The sequence below is a fragment of the Calonectris borealis genome, chromosome 3 (assembly GCF_964195595.1).
Source record: "Calonectris borealis chromosome 3, bCalBor7.hap1.2, whole genome shotgun sequence".
Taxonomy (NCBI): Eukaryota; Metazoa; Chordata; class Aves; order Procellariiformes; family Procellariidae; genus Calonectris; species Calonectris borealis.
The window spans coordinates 85,747,727-85,771,314 of record NC_134314.1 but is presented as its reverse complement, the minus strand read 5'-3'; the positions used below and the strand labels follow the sequence as shown (position 1 = coordinate 85,771,314).

Here is a 23,588-nt window from a genome sequence, read left to right as displayed (position 1 = left end):
GTGATCTTCAGCCAAGATCAGGCACTGCCAAAAATAGCCAGAGGCATAACTTTAGGGAATATTAATATTGAAATTGTAGGCATTCCCCATTGTTTGTTAGAAGTAATTTTTTGAGGACCACAAGTTTGGAATCGGGTACCTAGTACTCACTAGGCTTTAGTTTCCAAAGTCCTCCTGTGGATATAATACAGAGGGACTGAATGCTTAGCACAGAGAAAAACCCAGCATTGAAAGAGATGATTCAAAAACCAAAAGAAATAGTGAGTTAGAATATACTTCTCAGTACTGTTAACAATACATGAAACTACAGATGTGTTAAAATTCACCTTGGAATATGCTAAAAAGTATTAAGGAAATAAACACTCCCAGACATTGCAAATGAATGAAGACAAATTATACAGGGAAAAATTGAGTCAAAATACAAAATAAATATTCCTCACTACACTTACAGAACCACTCACACTGAATATTCATGACCCATGTATAAATAGAAACTCTGGCACATGCTCCAGTACCAAAAAGAAGTTATAGGTGCATATACAAACATGTACAAAATCCTCCCTTGACCTTATACCCAGCATTTTCTCCACGTATTACCTTAGTCATTTGGTGCAATGGTTGTGGTGCTAGGAGCAGCTGACAGGTATTAGTAAGTCTCTCATATCTCTCTCACAGAAGGGAATGAAATTCAAAGTCAATCTTTTTTTTTATTGAAATTGTCCTTCGTTAGTATAGTAAAATGCAAATGCTAAACAATCCTGCATTCAGCTGCTTCTCTGTTCAGACACTCCCTCTTCTCTTCAGGTATTTGTTCAAATTTTTGTTCTCCAACTAACAGACTGGGTTTATGTTGTAACATCTAAACAGTAACAGATCAGATGTCACCCTGGTCGGTTTGTTTGGGTTGCGGGGGGTGGCTGGGTTGTTTGTTTGGGAGGTTTGGAGGGGGTTATTGTTGGTTGGTTATTAATCAGAATATTTGATTTTTAAGTTGGTACATCTTATTACTTTTCAGGGGTGAAGTTCTTTCTCACATTGGAAACCCAGGAGCTGTCACCAGTTTCTCAGCCTGAGTACTGTTTTGAAGCTAGCTTTGGATTACACATAGCAGTTGGATCAGTGTAATTTTAAACATCTAAAAAGCCTCTCATTGTGAACTTAGAAGAATGGCTTCTCATGGGTGAAGTGGTTTTCTGTTATGTGACTATCCATCCATTGTTTCCTTTCTCTGTTCTTTTAAAGGGGAGCTATCAGTCTTGGAATGGTCATGTAAGATGAGAAAATGGGAAAGAGATAGAAGGGAACAAATCTTAAATAAAAATGTGCAATTTGTTTACCAAAGGAAATAAAAAGGATCCTGGGATTGTCTCTTATTTCTATATGAATGAATGGGTACAGTAGCAACAGGAGAGAAGGCAGAAAGAGAGTGGTAGCCCTTGAGGTATAAAAGTCAACAAGGCAGCAGAGCCTCAGCAAAAGAATAAGTGACAGCAATCTGGAGGGGGACTGAGAAAGAGCTGGGGACTGGAGGGAAGCAAAAGGAGAAGCCCAGAGACTGAGGGCAAGGATGGAGCAGCAAGACTTTGTATGGGCAGGAAAGAGTATACATGCTTGTCGTGGTTTAACCCCAGCTGGCAACTAAGCACCACAGAAGGAAGGGGGGGACGTTCAGAGTTATGGCATTTTGTCTTCCCAAGTAATCGTTAGGTGTGATGGAGCCCTGCTTTCCTGGAGGTGGCTGAACACCTGCCTGCCGATGGGAAGTGGTGAATGAATTCCTTGGTTTGCTTTGCTTGCATGCGCAGCTTTTGCTTTACCTGTTAAACTGTCTTTATCTCAGCCCTCGGGTTCTCACTTTTACTCTCTGACTCTCTCCCCCATCCCACCGGTGGGGAGTGAGGGATTGGCTGTGTGGTGCTTAGTTGCCGGCTGGAGTTAAACCACGACAGCCCTTTTCTTCTTCTTCCGCAGCTTTACACGCTGAGCACGACGTCATATGGTATGGAATATCCCTTTGGTCAGTTGGGGTCAGCTGTCCCGTCTGTGTCCCCTCCCAACTTCTTGCACACCCCCAGCCTACTTGCTGGTGGGGTGGGGGGAGAAGCAGAAAAGGCCTTGGCTCTGTGTAAGCACTGCTCCACAATAGCGAAAACATCCCTGTGTTATCAACACTGCTTCCAGCACAAATCCAAAACACAGCCCCATAGTAGCTGCTATTAAAAGAACTTAACTCTATCCCAGCCAAAACAAGCACAATAGTACAAAAAAACAAGCTGGCACAAAGCAATAGAATAGGCTGTAAGCTCTTGTGTCTTTAGCTAGGTATTGTCTTCTCTACAGAAAAGACAGTAAAGAAAATGTGGCCTTGAATAAAAGTATCTCTTCTTCATTGAAGGGCAAGTCACTTCGCTTTTACCATAACTGCATGCATACTAACCATTGCCCCAGAGCAGCTGAATAAATTCATAACCTAGATTATCTCATACTTTTTTATTCTAAGAAATCCAAAGTTCATTTTTAACTCCTTTCATTAAAATAAATGTAGTAAACTGCTCTGAGATTGCTCAAACCAACTTCCTTAGAACTTGCTCTATATAAAAACATTATTTGATAGAGTGCACCTCATTTCTTTTTATGTACTCTTGACAACAGTTCAGTGTTGAAAAGGAAGTATGATACATAAGATTTTAATCCTTCCTGAAACTGACACTGGTAAGCCATAGCAGATACTGATATCATGAGGTCAAATGAAACATTGCTTTTAATGATGTGTGAATAACCTACAAAAGTTCTCTGACTATCAAAGAGTTACTACAGCTTTACATTGATAGGTTGGAAAAAATAAAATTTGAAGCTGCGAAGTGCACAGAAGATGCACATTACTTGTCAAACAGTAGAGAAAACCTGTGAATTACAAAAAATTATTGTGAAATTATAAATAATGTAAATGCATGAGGAAAGTACAAATAACAGCAGAAAAAGAGAAGACAACAAGAGCTACGAGTGTAGTCTTCCCCTAGAAAGCTAGGGATACCTTATAACTTCTGAGCCGTGCCCATTACACTAATTCCTGACATTTTTTTTCCTATTCTTTCCAAAACACTTTATTTGCATGTTCTACATTTATGGAGTAAGGATATTAACTACTTTATTTCAAATGAAAATATCTATAGGGAATTCAGAACCTTTGAGAATTTTCAGTTCATGTTTACTATAAAATTTAATCTAGTTAATTAGTTGGTGTAATGAAGTCATTTGTTGTCTGACCTATGACTGTAAGTGAAAATTAAAACATCATTCTTTTCCTGACTACGTCGTTGGTCTATTTAATTCCCCTTAACATAAACAGTCACTAGAGCTGGAACTTGCCACCCTGCTTGTTTGACAGCGCCCGGGCTGTACGGACAGCACCAAGCACAGCACAACCGCTCCCCGGCAGCCGCGGCTTCCCCTACTTGCTTATTCCTAGCACTCTCCTCTAGCTTTCCGAGATGTGATGTAGAGGCAGAGCAATGGTAAACATCAAAAAGAAAGATTTATATCTGAATCTCTCATCTCCAATTACAATAATGAATTAATTATACAAGTTTAAAATAGACTGCCACATATCAAAACCCCTGGAGAATCATTATTGAATTCATATTCTTATTAAAGTATTGTTGAGCAGAGAGAGGGCAATCATTTCAGTGAAATTCACTGACTACTAATGGGCATTAAATGAGGTTAAAATAAATTATGTTAAATGACAGCGTTTCGATACTGCTGAAGTAGCCTTGGTTCAAGAATGTAAATCCTAAATTCCACAGCAAGGAAATAACGGAATAAAACTCAGTAACTTGGAATGAATCAGGGTGCCATAAATATGGCATAAATAACATAACGATATTATACCTGGATTATGCACAAATTAATAAATCCAAATAAGATGTCAAAGTTCAAGTTAAGGAAATTGTTCCACTCCCTTTAATGACAGGCAAGGGTGTTCTGTTTTAAATTTGAAAATCAATCACTAAAGAGCTCTATGGATTTTTTCAAATTAATTTATAAAAGCACAACCATTACTATTCAAGGCTCGTGGCTTGTTTTGGGCATGGGGAAAAGGTTATTGACTCATGCTGGGTGAAAACTTTCTGAGTTCACATTTGAGTCATAAATAATCCTTCACACGCACCAGATCCCAGCCTTTCTGAGGTACAACAGACCTCGCTAGTTTGTAATGGTTTATCAAAGAGCGTATTTTACCTGTCTAAAGAAAATAGCATGGAAAGGAAAGTGAAAAGAAGCTGGCATTGGCTAAGTCACATTGATTTTGACTTTGATCACTTTACAACCCTGTCTATCCATTTCTGAGACTAACACAAAATGTTCAATACAATTTACAAAAGACAACGTAATATGTTTAACCCAAAGAAAATCTCAAAGGCAGGAATGAAAAAACTGCTTCTGGAATTAGGCTACACATATACATTCCCTCATGAAGGCCTATTCTGACTGGATGGTTTGAGAAATTGGAGTCTGTTCCACCTCAAGTGATACTTTGCAAAAGCCAGGAGCACTTTGCTCTCTCTCACAGGTAATTACTTTCTGTAACGATATATTTCTGAAGGGTTCAAATTGCACTGCAGTCATCACTTTAAGATACATATTGCAAATCAAAATGCAAATTAGTTGCAATGGGAACATTCATGGCCCACTTCTACACTGGGAACTATGAATACTCATAGCCCTACTGCTGTGTGGACTTTAAGTTCTAAAAGAATATGAATGATGGTGGTATAATAAAGAGCAAGCATCACAACCCAATCAAAAAAAAAAAAAACAAATAATTTTGATTACATACTTCCACTGTTATCTGCCATTAGTTTTTGGGGACTTCTAAGTAAAAAAAAAAAAAAAACAAACCAAACAAAACAAAAAACCAAAACAAAAAAAACCCATACAAAAAACGCAAAGTAATCCAAAACTCTACAGTCATGCAAAGTACTGTATTAATAACTAGCTCACATTTTTACAGGAAAATAAAAATGACACGCATAATACAACACCGTCAAAAATGTAAAATAATTCATCTTAACTGAACAGTAAAAAAAGGGGGCTGTTGACTGGTTCAGTTGTGAAGGGGAAAAAAAACAGCTTGTTTATTACAATACTTTTAAAATCTTTGCTGCACAACCTTAATTAGAAGAGTGAAACAGTGGTAAACAATTTCACAGAAGCACTTCAATGTGTACCTGCTCTACAAACCAACTTCCACCATAATTAGAATAAATTTATTCATTCCTTTGATATTACAAATTCTCAAGTGAAGACTCAATACTATAATTACCAAATAAGTGTTTAAAAAAAAAAAAAAGTGTCACAATTGCAACAGGAAAAGGTACCAAATGAAAGCAAAGACCATTTCAAGGTACCTGTAATACAAAAAGTGATTTAAATCTTCTGCTGGATAATCGTATACAACCCTTTGCCCAAAAAAAGAAGTATTAAAAATGATTAACAAATTTCTCATGTATGAAACAGGAGAAAAAGGGTGAGAAACTATGCAATCCTTTATTTCAAGAAAAAAATACATAAATCAAGGAAACCCTTGTGGGTTTGCCTCATTCCCATACGCACAGCTGACAGACCACTTCTATCAGCTCATATGATGGGAGCCAGGCCACAAACCACACGGGCAGAGAGTGTAGGAAAAGGAGTCAAGATAAATACAGACCCCCAGCTACTGTGCTGCTGCAGAAGTTTCCCCTGCCTTTGAAGGTAAATAGAATCAAAGTAACCACCAGAACACCACCAAGATAATTATACTATGCCTTCTCTTGCATATCTATACCTATATTTATTTTTTAATCTACCTGGAAATGCTTCTGAAATTTGAATTGAAGAGCTACAGAAACAACACTGCAAATTTAGGTCTAGCTTGCTATAGATAACTAAGTCATTTTAAATAATGAAAACATAGTTTAAGAATTCTACACACAAGGCTTTAAACACTGTCCTTAAACCACCAACATACCCAACTAGAATGTGCAATAAATTATATTTAATTCAGCGAAATTGCACATACTTAACCTTTTGCCTGTTCCTTTTTTGTTCTTTACCTGGGTCAGAGTGAGTGAATACTACTAGGGTCATACCCACTCTGCCTGTGGGGTTTTAAAAACAATATCACTATTTTTTTCTAGTGTAATATCAAGTAAACCAACATATAACCACAAACATCTCTACTTGCACTGCTTCCAACTGGAATGCTTTTTAATCACAAAGCAAACTAAGTCTAGCAACTTCAGGGAGAATCTATCTGAAACTGCTTCCCAAGGAAAAGTACATTTCTGAGTGGATAGGAGCCCCCAGGCCTACAGACTTCTGCGTGGTGAATAAGCCACTACAATTATTAAAATTTGTTTTAAGGTTTCTGATTCCAGCTAGATCTTTGGGCGGGGGGGGGTGGGGGTGGGGGTGGGGGTGGGAAATAGTTCAGGCAATAAAATTCTATTTTACTATTTTTCTTGAGTTACTTCTGCAAGTACCTATTTAAATCAGTTCTCTGAGTCTCCCACTACACAAATACCCCAAGTAGTCTTAAACTATTTATAGTTCAGAGATGTAATCTTTGAATTTCTTTACTGAAAGAGTGGTCAGGCCTTGGAACAGGCTGCCCAGGGAAGTGGTAGAGTCACCATCCCTGGAAGTATTTAAAAGACGTGTAGATGAGGCGCTAAGGGACATGGTTTAGTGGGCATGGTGGTGTTGGGTTGACGGTTGGACTGGATGATCTTAGAGGTCTTTTCCAACCTTAATGATTCTATGATTCTATGACTCTATGACTGGCATTACATCAAGAACCAAGTATCACTACATAAGAGGCAGCATTATCAGAGACAGCTCAAGATTTCTCAGCAATTTTAACCAAATTCAGCTGGATAGCAGCAGCAGACCAGGTTCTTCCAGGTACCATCTTCACTGGGAATTTAAATGCACCACGACACAACAGCCTTGGCAACAGGTAGCCCGGGCACTTTGCCTCTGTGCTTACCCCCATCGTACGCCTGTATCTGCCGCTGCCAGGGCAGAAGGTACGTACTACTGAGACACCACCACATCACTGCCTGCAGGAGGGAAAAGGCAAGGGAGGAGCCACTTCTCCAGCAGCCTGCAGCCCCATGACAGCTCCCCCTCCTTCCAGAATTGAGGGGCCACGGCCAGAAGATAGTACGGAGTGGGCTGTGCATGCAAGAACCAACGCTATGGCTATCCATTACTGGCCAAAGGAGCTTTCTGGATCTCAGTTCTTTGAGGCAGGGAACAAAATCATCCTCCTAACCTCATTTTGGGCAAATACCTGTTTTGCCTGTTTCAAAAGTTGGCCCTGAACATTGCTCTTTTTCCACTGCTCATTGTGCAATTGCATCTCACCACTCAATACCAACCTCCCTCTTCCAAAAACATAGTGATTCCTCCCCGCTTTCTAGTGTTCACTGCAGCACAACTTAAGGACCACGTGGAAGGACACAGGAGCTCAACAATTAAGTGAGGAAACGCAATCTACATTCAGAACAAATTGTGAGACACAGGAGAGAATTTTCTAAGGTTTTTATATGATTATTTCTGCCACTGTACTAGGTCTCTTCCAGTGCAGATTTGGATGACCTTGCCTCGGAGGAAGCTTTGTTAGGTACTGTAATCATCAATACAGTATCTGCACTGTCACTGTATCGTGGGTCTGCACTGTGCTAAAAGCTGTTCCACGATACTATAAACAGCTTGAGAATGTGTGGTTTATTTTGAACTTCTGGTAATCTTTGAAACACTTTTATACTCAAATTTATGTAACTGTATCAATGCTCTAAAAATAGAGAAAAACAGCAGTTAATTTTAGAAACTGCCTAGGAGGATCCTTCACATCAAAACAATTTATTCATTCCCAGGATTAGATACCAGGTGATACTGGTAAAATAGAATAGGACTGTTATTTTAGGACTGTCTGATCTTTTATTTATTTGGAAAGGCATAAAGAGGAGGCCTTTGCAGAAAAATAAAAATGAGATAGAGGAATGAGTGAGTCACAACAGAGATGCAACTTCTCAGCGTTCCTCTGCGCTGCCATTCTGCAGACCAGAGCTGCTCTTCGGGCATAGGCTGGAACAAAACAAACCAAGCACAACCACAAGAATCTATCACCAAAATATTTCAAAAGGCAATGAAAGGATATTCCAAATATGTCATACTTTACCTTGCCTTATGTGCAAAAGTTACAGAACTTAAATTAAAATGAAAGATAAAATAATTTATTTTACAATTTCCTAGCTGCCAAAATTACCCGTATTTTTTAATATAATTCTACCAGCAGTTAAATACCACCCATCAAAATAAGGTATGTATACATACTGAAAACTGCAAGGAGCCACAAATTATCCTTTTAGGTATTATTTTGAATAGGCAAGAGTCCTAATTAGAGATAGAAATATAGAGATTTTAAGCAATAACTAAATTTACTAATAATTTAAGAGGGGAAAGTGTGGGGCACAGAGCAATTATACCTAACTGCATAAAATTAAAAAATTATAAGAAAAAATAATTTTAAAAATTTCAGAAAAGCAATAGAAGAACTTCAGAAAAGGAGAATATGAAAAAACTTAAACTTATTTTTATTCTATTTATTTATTAAAGAAAGCTCCTGAACAAGAAAATTTCAGAAGATCAAATCTGTTTTTTATGAAGCACTGAGAAGCAGTGTTTCTTAGTATTGCTATCAGGAAATATAAAGACAAAGACATAGGTACTATTTGTTGTCTACTAGCTCTGCTCCTTTTGGGGTACTAGACAGGTAGGGGAAAAGGTAGGCACTGCAGAAAGAAGAATAACGATTTGGTCTGTTTATGGGACTGGTCTGCAGCTTAAGAAATGAACCCTATTCTTCCCGTATTATAGGACACAAAGGTGCATCACGTGAACGCACAAACAGATCAAATGAATTTTTTCTTAACTCGCAACTCTATGCTCTTTTATTGCGGTTTATATATAATGTTACTCTTGTAAAGAGACAGATTTTTAGTGTGTTCTTAAGTGTTGCAGTTCAGTACTGAAGTGCTTGATCATCCCATAAATCTGCAGTTACACTACAATTTTTAAAAGGAATTTTGCAGCATTTAAACTGAAATAAAAGAAAGCATTATAGGATCTTATTTATTTATCATCTTATCTTTTCATCACTTTCAGGGTGAGGATAATAATAGCAGCAATAAACTCCAAGCTGTAATGGATCTATTACGTAGTAGCTAAAATTAAAACATGAATTGATCACGTTTTAAGTCTCAGCATTTTGAAATATCTTCTGTGTTCAAAAACTATACTCTTGTCTAAAAACGAGAAATAGCCAGGAAGGGTTGGTTAGCAGCTGTATAAGAAAACTCTGAAGTTTTTCTCATTAATATTTAAAAATTCATAGAAGATTTTTGCTATATTTTATGAGAACTTCCAGTTTCTTGTTCTTATCTTTACAAATAACAATAAAATAGAATAAAAAATACATTTTTATTTGCAAACAAAGAAAACTCATTTGGAAATGAATGAATAGCACCTGCTTTGTCATGGAAATTAAGCTACTGAATATGCTGCATTAAACAAACTATTCCAAAATCAACATTATCATTTAGTAAACTTCAGGCTGAAGGTAGGAATATATCATATGACACTGCCCTACTAAAAAGAAGCTTAGGTATATTTTATTAGAGCAAATAAACAGGACTTTGATTCACTCATGTAATCACTCCACTGAGACATGCCACTTTCATTGCCAGTCTCTCTCCATTTGGATTCATTAGTTAACCGAGAGAGACACATACCAAGCTGTCATCACTTCTCTACTTCCATTCTAGGATTCCTTTAGTCAAGAAAATAACCATAAATAAAATAAATAAATAAATAATAAAGTTCTAGACTACCATGACAAGTACACCTGAGATCAATACCCACATTAGTAGCCTTGAAGGACTGGGCAGTAATCTTAACATACCCTATCCTGAGGAATTTTTTGTGATTACAGGAAAAAACCAGCAGTAAAGAAACCAACACATTTCATTCACAGTACTTTTAAGTCAATAAAGACAACAATAAGTTATCAAAAATCTCTATTGCTTTTACACCTGGTAAGTGAAATCAGACTTGAACAATACTGAAAAGAAAATGCGAGGCTCATGCCCAAAGTTCATCTCAACAATATTCCTTCTTATGAGTAATACACCTCACCACAATACCCTTCAAAAATCTGCACTATCAGTGACACTTAATATTGATTCAGCAACATTCATTATTATTCTATTATAAGCTGGAAACCTACCTTCTTTGTTCTTCTCCGTGTTCACCCGAAGGGACTGTCAAACATTCGTCCATGTGACCATGCAATAACCTCAGAACATCCCCTCCTATCAGATACCCTTGAATAAAGAGAGAAAAGGGAGAAAATCAAGTGCAGTTGTCTGAACGCAGCAACATGTAAAACTATAGTTCAAACTATAATAAATACTATCACTCAGTTTTATTTCCTTTTTTTCTGTTGGTATTTTATGTTACTTTAAAAAGAGAGTCAGAAGAAGGGGAAGATACCTCGCACCCTGGGGAGCCAGCAGAACATTGCCAAGTGAGAAAAGCTCCAAGCAAGTAGGAAAGGGTGGATCAGGAGAAAGAGAGCCACAGACAAGGGACTGTACAGAGTTAGTGCAACTCAGAAAAAGACTGATCCAACAGAAACAAGGAAGCCAGTACTTCCCTCCCAGATTGCAACAGATAAAGTGAGAGACTCTTCTATTTTACCTACTCACTTTTGGGTTTGATTTAAGTTAAGGATTCCGGTTTATATACTAACAAAACAAAGATTGATTTATTTAGTTAGTTAACTTTAAAATCCTTTTTGGTGTCTTTGGAAGTTTTCTGTGAGAAAAACTTCTGTGAAGATCCACTCAAAGCTCTGCTTCATTTAAGATTCCCAACCAACAATCAGGATTTATTTGGACTCCAAGGGGAAACTCCTATACTACCTACACTACCTACACTACCACTGCACATGCAGGTTCAAAGCCAAACACTTGGTACAGGAAGAGATATGGGCGTTCACAAACTAAGGCACAGAGCGTACACGTAGCATCACAATATTTGAAGACCCAGGACATTGCAACCAGAAGCTGAAAATAAGGCCATAATTCTAATCAGTAAAGGTATTAACGAAATAGATGCTTTTTCATCAGTCTTTTTGCATCAGAGATGTGACATTAAAAAGAAATATAATTTTATGTTATCCTACAAATATTGTATTATAATCTAGTAACTGAAGAATACTAAGACTTAGTAGATTTTAAGCGCAACTCAATGATATTTTTTCAGTCTGACAAGCAAAACAAGCGTTCACGTTTGCTTCCTAAACACATCTTCCCTTCTTGCTAGAACCGGTTAATATCAAATTCTGCATTTGAGCAGGATGTGTGAACATAATTGCTTGGGTTTAGTGTTATAACAAAAAGATTTTTTTAAAAAAATATTATTGGAATAATATTTTGAAGCTATGTCTATATTAACAAGTAATGCTGCGCAGTAAGACAGGTCTGTACAGGGAAATGGTGTTGAAGACCCAACAGTCACACTGTACACATTTCACGGGTTTATTTTGAAGCTACAGGAAATATTTTTCCTGAATATATATCAGAGAATATATCAGGACATATTTTTTAAACCTTTGGAATCAATATCAAATTAGTATTTATGCAGCCAATTTTAGCACTGAATTTTTAAATTCTTGATTTTGGCACAGAGGGGTATGTCCAGGTAACAGTAGTTATATATATTAATTTTACATGGCCCTGTGTCAATATAATTCTGGAGATGTTCTGCACTGAGTAGCTTTTTTGGGTTGTTTTGTTTTGTTTTGTTTTTAAAGTGCCCCCCATCCATGTCACAGTACAAAATTAGCAGAATTACTTGATCTGACTCTAAAGCTCTGTTTTGACTTAAACAATGAACTGACTTCTGCATAAGCCAGTTTTGCAGAAATGCATGTAAAAAGAAGTAATTTTCTTTTAAGTAACTACCTCCAATATCCTAGTTCATTTTACGGACTATTTATCCATTATTTTCACTTCAAAGTAATTTCATTTAACTGAAGTGTTTAACTTATTAATCTATTTTTAATGGGAAGTTTTGATTAAGAGAGGGTATTGTAGTGTAGTTATTCCTATACACTAACATTTTGTTTATGAAAATGACAAAGCATTTTGCAGATACTTACAAAATTAGCTTTATTTTCCTCTTCCCCCTTTTTGAGGTAATTTTCTCCAGTTTGGCTACAGTTTTACTGAGACATATAGAGTAGGTCTTACACACTAAGTGTCAGATTCACTCTCCTTTCACAAAGAGACAACTTTATTACAGGAGCATTTGCCAGTTTTGCTAAAATAAGGCCTTTGCTCTAATTCTTTCTGACACCAGACAGCTGATCTTTCTAGAAAAGATACTGCTTAACAAAGATAATGTCTATACCTGAGAAAAGTGAAAATGGAAAGGCATAGCAACAAAGAACAAGCAAATACGCAGAGAAATGCACAGCTGCTAAAATCATATTACCTCATTTTCACGTGAGTTCCTGTGGGTATGAGTGCACAACATGACACTATATCATTGTGGACTTCTGCTTCCCAAACAGCCAGCCAGGTCTCACCAGTGAGGTTCACCAACCAGAGAGATGTGGCACAGCACAAATCTGGGTCTCAGCTAATAAACTGTACTGGGATTATTAACATGAATGCCACACCAGAGCTGCCAGCAGTGGGAGGACAAGGAGAATGGAGTTTATAGGAAGAGGCAACAGAAAGGTTTTTTCCATAAAGTTTAGGACATTGTTAAGCAATGCACTAGCATTTTTTAAATAGCAGATGGCAATAGAAACCATGTCAGACAATCTGAATGTGCAGAATGATTCTCATAGTCTAAAAACACAGTGAGTATGTAGAAAGGAGGTGTTGGCAGTGCTGTCCCTGAAAGCTGAATGAGCAAAGCTGCAAGAGTATTCCACAGCCATGTTTTAAAATATGCCAGATAAAAAGAACTGATGTAAAATTTCAGTGTATCGCCCTTTCAAAAAATAGTACCCAAAAAACCCAGGGAGTAAGAAAGAAAGGACCTGCAGCTTTAGCCTTCTTATGGTTCTTATTACAAAATCTACTTAAAACAGTGATTCTGTAGGAAACTGGAGATCATTAGTCTTTACATCCTGACAAACTTTTCTGAAAAGACGACTTTTTTTCTTCTCTGTGGAACCAACATGGCATAAATTCAGGGATCCTTGTCCTTTCATGTCAGAAGTTGCATTAAAAAAACCCTTCCTAATTCCTAAATAAAATAAACAAAATTCGAAAGTTGTTCTAGCCTTTCTCTTTCTGTTTTTCCCCTCCTTTTGTTTTTCTTCCCAACCATATGCTCCCGACAAAACCATTCCCACTCTTCACTCCTTAACTTTCACATCCTGCTTTCAGTCCTCATGCACGAAGTTTTTTACTCAGTCTCAGGAACATGTAACCATGACTGCATACATCAGAATAATCTGAGATAATTTAAACAAGGACCAAAAGCCATTTAAAAAAAAAGTTATGAACATTATCGTAGCATTTAGCAAAATGAGATTTGAATGAGCTGTTCAGTATCTAGAAGACAAATATGTAAAAAACCATCAGTGTCCCTTTCAGCATAATTCTCTCTCTCTCTCTTTTCAGAACATTTATATATTTATTCACTGGATTGAATGTTTACATAAGAGAAACTCATTCCCATATTTCAGCCACACTTGGCAGAATAATTTGATTTTTCAGATATTTCATTAACAATCAGTCTTTCAATAATTAAAGTTGAGTCAATCTTACCTTGGGCAACTTCACTTCCTGAACTGATCGGTGCTACACTCCAGAGCGTCTGCTGGAAGGCTGCATCAACATGTAAGCTACCATTGCCATAAGAGAGATGCTAAAACCAGGAAAGAGAGAGACTTTTATTTGGGATTAATTAAAAATCTCATTACAGTATAAAATAATAATATCAAACATTCTCTTGGTTCTTTCAAACATAAATTGTTCATATTGACTGAGTAAACTCAAAATCAGACCTGGGTACTCTTCGAGGGACATTAGAAATAAAGCTAGAATAATAACAGCATATTTACCTCAGAGAGACATACCTAAATGGCACAAAACGGTCACCTGTTTGGGGTCTTAGACCATAGCAAACACTCTGAAGAACTGATTATTGAATGCTGTGGGGGTCTTATGCTGGTGTTCTTCCTTCTATACACAATGGGTTTTCCACAAAGTTTGAATCCTGGGATGGAACATTAATTTGTATTTCAGGTGTAACTCACCACTTAATTACCTCTTGTGGGCCACTGGCTTCCTAAAACTGCCATCAGATCAAAGAAATCAAGTAATCAACTTTGTAAGGCATGTAAGGGAGTTCTAAAAATATATTCTTGCACAAACTTTTCATGATCCAAGCAAATCTGAAAATATCTTTCCCTGAAAGGCTCACTTCCTGCCTAAGCATTCAGTGGGTGCTCTCCTTTTACTGAGTTATTGCCCATCTTCTGCCAAAGTGGCAGGTCTTTCCAGTGAGGGCTACAGATGCTTTCTCTTCTCGGAATTCTTCGTGTGTGTGTGCATGCGCACATGTGTTTTCCAATCAGTTCAGTGACATTATTTTCTCAGAAATTCTGATCTCAAGGTATATTATATATCACATCCATGCAAAAGCCTTTGTCCCACACCAGCAGTCAGTTCCATTGATATACTGTTAAGTGCCGAACAACATGAGATTATACAATTAAAAGGTTATATAGAACCAAGCATTCTGTAAATAAGCAGCTACTTTGCAGTATACTGTTTATCCTACCAGGTAATAGCTTTTCAAGTGCAGTAACATTTAGACACTGTTATCAAAACTTTATTTTAAACTACTGGACAGTAACTGCGTTTGCACAGTAGTATTGGTCTCTGTTTCTGTATGTTGTGACCAACATTAACACCTTTTGGGTAAAATTATTAACCACAGAGAGGACAAAAATGGCAATGGAGGTCAGAAGAGGGTAGATTCCCGATGACGTGTGCAGAGTCCTTCCGGCTTCCTGCCTGCACAACTTCTAGCTGTACAGCAGTACACGAAATAGCACATCAGCTCATTCAGATGGCTCCCAAACAGCTAGTGTTAGATACAAAGTAAGAGATCTCATAAAAGTCATTTTTTTCCACTGCACCAGTGTCATTCAGCACACGTAATGGAGGATGTTCAATGAACAAATCACCGTTTCATCTCTTACTTTCCCCTTACTGCCGCTACACAACTTAGTCAATGGCAGACCAGGCTGAGAGATTACAATCCCCAGCACACGTCCAATCCCATTCCTGCCCTCTTGGCCTTAATTATATTGTTAGGTTTTCTCTGAGATCACTACACAGATTCCAGTTAGGGACAATGAGCAATTCAACCAGCACAGCAAAGCAGGAATATTACTTTTTGTGGAAAACACATCATTCAGGGTTGGCAAAAGAGGAAGAGGATAATAACTCTGTCCTTTAGATCTGCCACCACCAGAGCACTTCTTGTAACTGTGTGCTTTGTACATGTTAATGAACTTATTTTCACACACATGGTATCAACTGAATTAGCGTTGCATTTTATAGACAGGAAACTGAACAAAAATACGTCACTGACATCTCTCTTCAGATCACCTGTTATTTTTATCCATTCATTTGACTCCAGTTGCAGCTCTGATTATAACCCAGATGTCTCAAGCTGAGTCATCAGAGAATTATATCTTTAAAAAGTATGGTTTAAATGACCTAATACAACACATGACGACCAAAGCAGAGAAATAGAGAGTATAACTCTGTAAATCTCTTCTTTCCTTCACTTCCCTAGATTGCTTGCTGCATCCTTCAATTTACAATTGAAGGTCAGGGGTCTTGGCAACTACAATTCCATACGCTATGGTGTTCATCCCCTGGACACATCCATAGCAAACAATAAAATGAAGCTTTGACCACGTAGAGGAGGTAGCCTGTCAAAGGATATTCAAGGATTTAATTACATCAAATGTACAGAGAAAACAAATCCCAACAGATCAGAGATGCCAGTCTTAATCCTGGCATTGCCTAACTTTTCAGTGCTATACTTTACAATCTCAATGTTGTTTCAAAGCTATTTGCTGCCTGTTTGTAACTTATTTGGAGCTTATCTGCTTGGTTTGGTACTTCCAGCACAATAAAACGATCAAAATGAAACACAGATTCCATAACACAATGTCCAGGATGCGGACATGACACTCACACTGATGTTGAGCAGCCGTTGTACTTACTACACAGATCTTTGCTAGCTCGCATAACAGAGTATCTGGCAGAAGTAGCAGGTTGCCACCATCGATGAGGACCACATGTGTAGCACGTGCCTTTCAGGCATGCAGTAACAACATTTGCAAAGCAGGAATATGTTAGGTTCAGGAGTCCTGCTGTCTGGTATGGGTCTTCACCATTACAGGCAGGTCCTTCAGCCTTCTGTCTCACCCAAATAATATCTTTTTTGCACTGGTGTCCAGGCTCAACCAAAAAGCTACATCTGTCTTCCCTACTGATAAACTAATAATCTCCTAAACCAGCATTTAACCTGCCATAGGTTTTTAATCACTTTTCAGAATTAAATTATGGTATTTTATGAATCTAGGTTAACACTATAGTCTAGAGGCAGCTTCTCAAGGATAAACTCCAAGACTCAAACCTCCCAGAATACTACAGGTTGCCCATGTTATAAACTCTGTACTGCTCTGCAGAAAAGTAACACAATCACATCTCTGTTCCTAGGTCTTCAGGAAGAACACAGTATATTCAAGCTCACTGGAGAGCTTAGGAATCAGATGGTAATTTCCACAAGAACCCTTCAGCAGTGATTGCAGCACCATAGCTGCATTTACATAGCTCTAAATAACTAGATGATGTATTTTAAATTTCACTGTCAGTTGGCATCAAAGTTTCTGTTCTCCAAAACGTGCATGTGTGCAAAGAAAAAAACATAAAGAAAGCAGAACTCTTCCTTCAGGCTTCCTCTTGGCTAAGATGTGTCAATACTGACACCTCATCTAGCAGTATCTATTTCTATCTGCATTTTACATTATGATGTCTCTGCCTTCAATCTCGGGCCATTCCAAATAGCGAGAATAGCAAAAGAAAAATAATAAAGTTTATTTTCTGATACATTTTGAGAACTGCATACAAGGCAGGCAATTCCAAGAATGCTTAAGTACTGCACACAACAACCACATCAACCACACTACTTCAAAAGTTAGTCCCAGCTGGTGCAGAGATGGAGGCTACAGACATGATCCAATTCAATCTATTTTGTACACGGCGACTCTGACAGCCCTTGCTATTTTCCCCTTTCTCTCTAACTGTCTTAAAATGACTAGAACAATCAGAACAGAGAAGCAATTTCAAACCATTTAGGCACCTATCCTCAATGACCCAAGAATCTCTGAGATGTTCCAAGTCTTGAACAGACACCATTCCCATGACCAGGTACACAAGTGAGAACACGTGTATCAAAATGAGGGGGAGCACTTCATATGTTTCTCTACTTTTACACAGTCAGTCTGAGACCAGGCAAAGCAAAACTGCAAGATGTCCACACTGGAGATATTTCCATTTTGGCTAAGAAGTCAAAAACTACACCTGTATCTGTAACTTAACAAAACAAAACAAAACAACACAAAAAAGAAAAACCCCCAACCAAACACCTTTCTTTTTTTTTATTAGAAAGAAAAAAACATTTTGGATCAAAAAAATGACAATGCAGATGCATGGCAGGAAAGCATAAGGATCCCACAGAGGATAGACGGGGGTAGTCTGCATTCCCCCTCTTTATATTAGCTCTCCTTCTGCGCTATAGCCACGAAAAGCCTGAAGCACATCAGCTACTATGCTTCCAAATGATTATCATTTAGTATGATTAGACATAAGAGCTTTCATTAACAAAATATTAATTTTACAGAAGCAAGTACTCAAAAATTAGGAAATGTCAAACAAAGTAGCCTATGGAAAAAGAATGGCTTCTGGCAAAGGCATCATGTTACAGTCTTCAATGGCATGATCCTGTACAATTTTTTCCACAAGTGCTGCCTCATTGTATATACAGAAAAAAGGAGTTCACTTCACAAACAGCTGCTCAGTGCTTTGTTTTCTCCTCAAATTTCAATCTGCAGCCTCATGCTTTATTCAATATAGTAAATTCTTCAAAGCTTTGAAAAGAGAATTATTAATTTCCTCACAGGCTTTTCTCTTGCTGCCAACAATTACATCATTTCACAAAACACAACAAATATTAATGAATTCATTTTCTCAAAACCCCAAAGGAGTAGCATTATAGCCCATTTTCCAATGGGGAGTGGAGGTACATAGATTATGCTAAGAAATTTTCATTAATCTAGGATGCCCAAGTTGAGGTAACAAGGACCCGTTTAATTCCCACTGTAGACCGCATTATATGCAGTTTTAATGTTCAAGGCATATCTTCCATTCACCCCAGTTGCAGGTATCAAGACTGAGCAACTCTGGAACCTCAACCTCTGGCAGAAGGAGGAGACCTCAGAACCACAATTCAGGTAAGGAATATTCCTGGTAAGGGATGAAGAGTTAGAGACCTCTTGAAAGCAAGCCTGGTATAAAAGATGATCTGCTCAGCAAATTCCACAGCAGTCTAGTACAGAATCTAATTCTCCAGGAAAATAATTAGCTAAGCATCATACCACCAATCCTCCACCTGCAATTCCCAGCTTGAAATTTCATCTTCAAAGTTGCTTCATTCCACAGCCTCTCTGCTACTCAGCCCTGACACATCCATCAAACTTTTATCAGCACTGAGATAGCGTTCCATAAAAAGCCAGTGTGACTGTAATTTAAAAGATTTCATAAAATACATAGTGCCATAATTTTTGCATTTTCTACTGCCTGCGGTTTTTCAAAAGCTAAGAAAATTATTTTTTGTGGTATAATTTATACGTAATTTTCTTATATTTAAAAAAAAAAAAAAGGGCAAAAAATCCCCCACAGTTACAGTAGGTGGCACCACACTGGCACCCACATGAACCACAGGTAGAGAAGGAAACTTTAAAACCACTTTTCAGCCATCTGCCACCTAAACTAACACAAAATCACCATCATGAGTAGGCTGTCAGCATACCACGGGTGACTGCTGTGCCTTAATACAACGGGTTTCTAGATAGTTGCTGATAGCAGTTATCTAGCCTAATTGCTCCAAGCCTCTCCCACTCTCTTTTCCTCTCCAAAACTTTATCCCAGTCCCATATCTCTCACCTAGCCAATCCAGCTTCCCAACCCAGTTACAGCCTATCTTGTCACCCAGAATTAGGGCCTCCTTCTGCTTCAAAAGATTCTGCTCAGACCTACAAAGCCTCAGCATGGCCTTTTGGCTTTTTTCTTGGTCAACTTCTTCCTTCCCATGTCAGCCAGCATTAGACTGCTCTCCAGAAACTCACCGCAACTCCTGCCCCTCAATTCTTTTCTCGTTTCTTGGCCCCAGACTTTCCCCTCTCTAGATCTTTGTCCAGCGGTTCGTTTCTCCCCAGCCAGCCCACTCCTTCTCTATCGATCTCTCTTGTTGTCCTTCATTCCCAGTCCCATTCCACTGGTTCTTCTTTCAATTCTCCCTGCCAAAATGGCACAGGTTTTCTGCCCCAAATTTCTAACACAACTTTAACCAGCAGGTGCCCACTCCTCCCTTGTCACCAGCTTCTTGTCCCAGATGATCTATTAGTTCCTTACTGCCTGCCTGCCTTCAGCTGCCAATCTTTTCAGCCAGTCATCAAGTCCCACTCAGTTTCCCTCCTTCCCACTTTAGTCCCAGGCTCCCGTCCCTGCTACATCACCTGCCTTTTGTTCTTTCTACTTTCTCACAGCTTCCTCCTCCACATACCTTAAATGACAGCAGATCACCGACAGCACATAAAACACTGAGTTCTCAGCTGTCAATACAGTGCCTGACTTCATCCCCACCTTAAGCCACCCGTTACAAGGACTATCTGGTTCCACCAGGGCTGTGGTATGTGTAATTATTCACTGTAGAGGGAGTTTAAACAGTTCATTAACACACAGGAGGTGCAAGAGGTCTAGCTTATGCAAAATAAACAAAGTCAGCACTTTTTAGGACGAGAGGAAATGGCCTCAAGTTGCACCAAGGGAGGTTTAGATTGGACATTAGGAGAAATTTCTTTACTGAAAGAGTGGTCAGGCCTTGGAACAGGCTGCCCAGGGAAGTGGTTGAGTCACCATCCCTGGAGGTATTTAAAAGACGGGTAGATGAGGCGCTTACGGACATGGTGTAGTGGGCATGGTGGTGTTGGGTTGACAGTTGGACTGGATGATCTTAGAGATCTTTTCCAACCTTAATGATTCTATGATTCTATAAAAGAAAATTTTAAAAATCTTTCCTGGGCATGACCAAGCTGCATTATTTCAGGAGAATGTTCGTGTATTAAGTTTAAGCAAGGAGAGGCTTGTTACCTTTTTTTTCTTTTTCTTTTCTTTTTTTTTTTTTAAAAAGTTAGTGAAAACTACACCTGTGATGTCAAGAACGCTCCTTCTAATTTCCTGTGTTTATAATAAAGTGTGGAATGCTTAACATTTTCAAGAAAACAAGATGAATTTTCTTAATGATGTGAAATTTTTTTTTCTTCCCTGCCTTCAAACATCTGACCTCTTCTGGATGAACTAAAAAAAAAATTATCTCAGACTGATTAAAAATTTAAAAAAAAACAAACAAGAAAACAAGAACAACAAAAAAACAGAAATAGATGCTACTATTTCTAATAAGTAATTTTTTACATTGCAAGCACTTGATCATGAGCACTTGGAAGCAGGATTTTATAAGGCAGAGCAGCTTGACAACCATAATTATCAGGAAGATCTACCAGCCTCCACAATAACATTTCAAATTGTATAAAGACTCTGTGGGAACTGCATTATGATCAGTGTAATAGAGCAGTTCAACACTACCTTGGTTCCACTAATTTCAGGTTTGTTTATGCAGATTCAAATTATTTTTAAGAAAAACCTTTTTTACTATTTTTCAACAAAAAGTAAATGATGGATGTGAACTTACACAGAAGCAAGCAAAGTCCAATACTGAGTTTCATACTCTTTGAAAAAATGGGGGGGGGAGGGGGAGAGAATAAAATTTTAAAAGTTAAAAAAAAAAAAAAGTTACATACTACTATGTTCCCTGGTACTATTGCACCAACAAATGCTACAGATATTTAGAAGCTGTCCCAAGTATCTGTTAATAAATAAGAGAATTAAAACTAAGAGCTGAAGATAAACAATGTATTTGATGCAAGAGGATGCAGGGGCTGTCCTCCTGTCCAGCTCTACGTTTAAAATAATTTGGTCTAATTTGGATGATGATATTTTTGAAAGGGAACTCTGTCGTCAGTTAACCATGATAAAAATCTTCATGGAAAAGCTTACACTTCAAAGGAAAGTTTCATATTAGTTTCATATTAGCTTCCAGTATTCAAAAAAAAAAAAAGTCATTTAAATCAGAGAAATAAACCTCAAGGTTTGTTCACAGATTTGCATAATGCAGCTGCAGACCAGCTACAGTCAGGACAGCAACTCAGCAACTACATATGTATCACAGTGCAGAAATTGTTGCATTATACTGAAATCTGTGCACTGTAGATTCAAAGTTGGGTTTTTTTTCCTCTTTCCTGACTTCTTAGCCAGAATAACACTGGCCTCATTGACACTAATTTTTATTTTTATCTTAATTTATGCATTTTGTATGTCAACTTCATGTCTAAGGACTTTTTCTTGAATTATGTTTAGAAGACTAAGTTATCCAGAGGCTTCATGAATTTGGAAGAAATTACAATCAATTAAGTTTCTAAGCTATTGAAAATTGGCAATTTTGAAAGCAATCATTGTACATAATTAACAATAGGCATAGGCAAACCTCAGTGCAGGGGTACATGCTAATAGGTATCAGATGGGGAAAACACGCCGGAAATATTACATCTGTTCATCAGCCTGCGCTGCCTCAAGAAAGGAAACAGAGCAGCTCTGTCCTGAACTTAAACGGTGGCAGTATTTACAGCTTTTAGCTCTATGCCAAGAGGGTTCAGCAGAGCCAGGTTTCCTCTCTGAAGGGTCTGGCAATGGCGCAGCTCGTGCGTTAGATAATGCCACAAGCACTTATGTAAGTGCTTTTCCTCAGAAATGCTACACAGAAAAATAAGCATCTAAAATCCTATTGTATAGGTAGGGATAATGAGAGTCAGAGCAACTGAATGACTTGCCCAGGGACATCGCTGTGAGTCAACAAACAGCCAAAATCCACATCTGTGGACCTTTAGCTTACTATTTTAACACTAATCTTCCTATCGGTTTAGCACTTGATCACTGCAATTAAAAAGATGACTCTTCAGGGCAAAAAAATAAAGTCAATTGTCCCAAAATCTTTTTTTGATGGAAAGCAGGGAAGGGGAACTACAGGAAAGTCCTGACATTTTCTTAATACTTTAATAGTGGTTGCCAACCAAATTAGGTCTAAACACTAATCTACTGACTACACTGAGATCATAAAGTCACAAAGTCAATGGGAAAAAAAAATTCAGTAATTGAGCTGCACTCAGACAACTGGAAGACTAAGCTATGAAGCTGATGTAGTTCTGCTCTCCCCTTGTATTATACCAATTAAACTAAGTTTTGACTACATTTTGCAAAAGCCATGCCCTGTGAATGAACTCTACTCATCTGTTATTTTTACATACGCATCTTTGCCCCAGGATTGTTAACCTGTTTGTCTTAATTTGGAGATAATTAGCAAGTTGCTTGAAAACATAGAGCAATACTGCAATATAAAAAGGTGACATTCCAACCCTATTCCTAACAGCATATAGACATAGAACGTTTGATAGAAAACTTACCTTTTCCTGAGGTTTTAACCGTAAGTACACAATGTAAATAAACCTAACTCTCAGCATCCTGCTGAACATCACTCTCTGTCAAGGGATCTATCTGAGGAACTCCTCACCCTTAGAAAAAGCGTTCCTTGACTGGATTCAGTAGAGTCTATTTGGTCTCACTACCCAAGGGGACTCATAAAAATAACTTCATCTCTCCACCGTCCTAACTCTTGTAAAAGGTATCAGTTGCTACGTGCCTTTCAGTGTTGTAGAAAATAGGGACTATAATATGACACTCCACTCAAAATGAAAACATTGTGATTATTTTCAAAGGTACATCCTTTGAACTTATTTTGTAGATGGCCTAATGGATTAAGACTAACAGTTCAAGATGGAGAGACAGCTTTCATGAAAAATATTCACTCATTGGTAACAGGCTAATTCAGTCTTTATCAACTGTTTGAATTCTCATAAAAGTATTATTGCTTTATTTACAGTGCTAATATAACTACTGAGTAGGTAGCAAAAATACAAATATGTTTATGATTGTGAAGCTACATAGTTAAGCAGCTCTTCATTTAGTCTGGAAAAACAT

The 23,588-nt window shown here is 37.8% G+C and overlaps 1 protein-coding gene across 1 annotated transcript in view; it reads right to left on the bottom strand.

The window, feature by feature from the left end:
• RYR2 (ryanodine receptor 2) overlaps positions 1 to 23,588 on the bottom strand; it is a 445,326-nt gene that overhangs the window by 246,337 nt on the left and 175,401 nt on the right. The window contains exons 7-8 of the mRNA XM_075147916.1: positions 13,902 to 14,001; positions 10,337 to 10,433 (exon numbers count right to left, since the gene is read on the bottom strand). Of these exons, the coding sequence (XP_075004017.1) occupies positions 10,337 to 10,433; positions 13,902 to 14,001 (197 nt within the window). The remainder of the gene's footprint in view (positions 1 to 10,336; positions 10,434 to 13,901; positions 14,002 to 23,588) is intronic.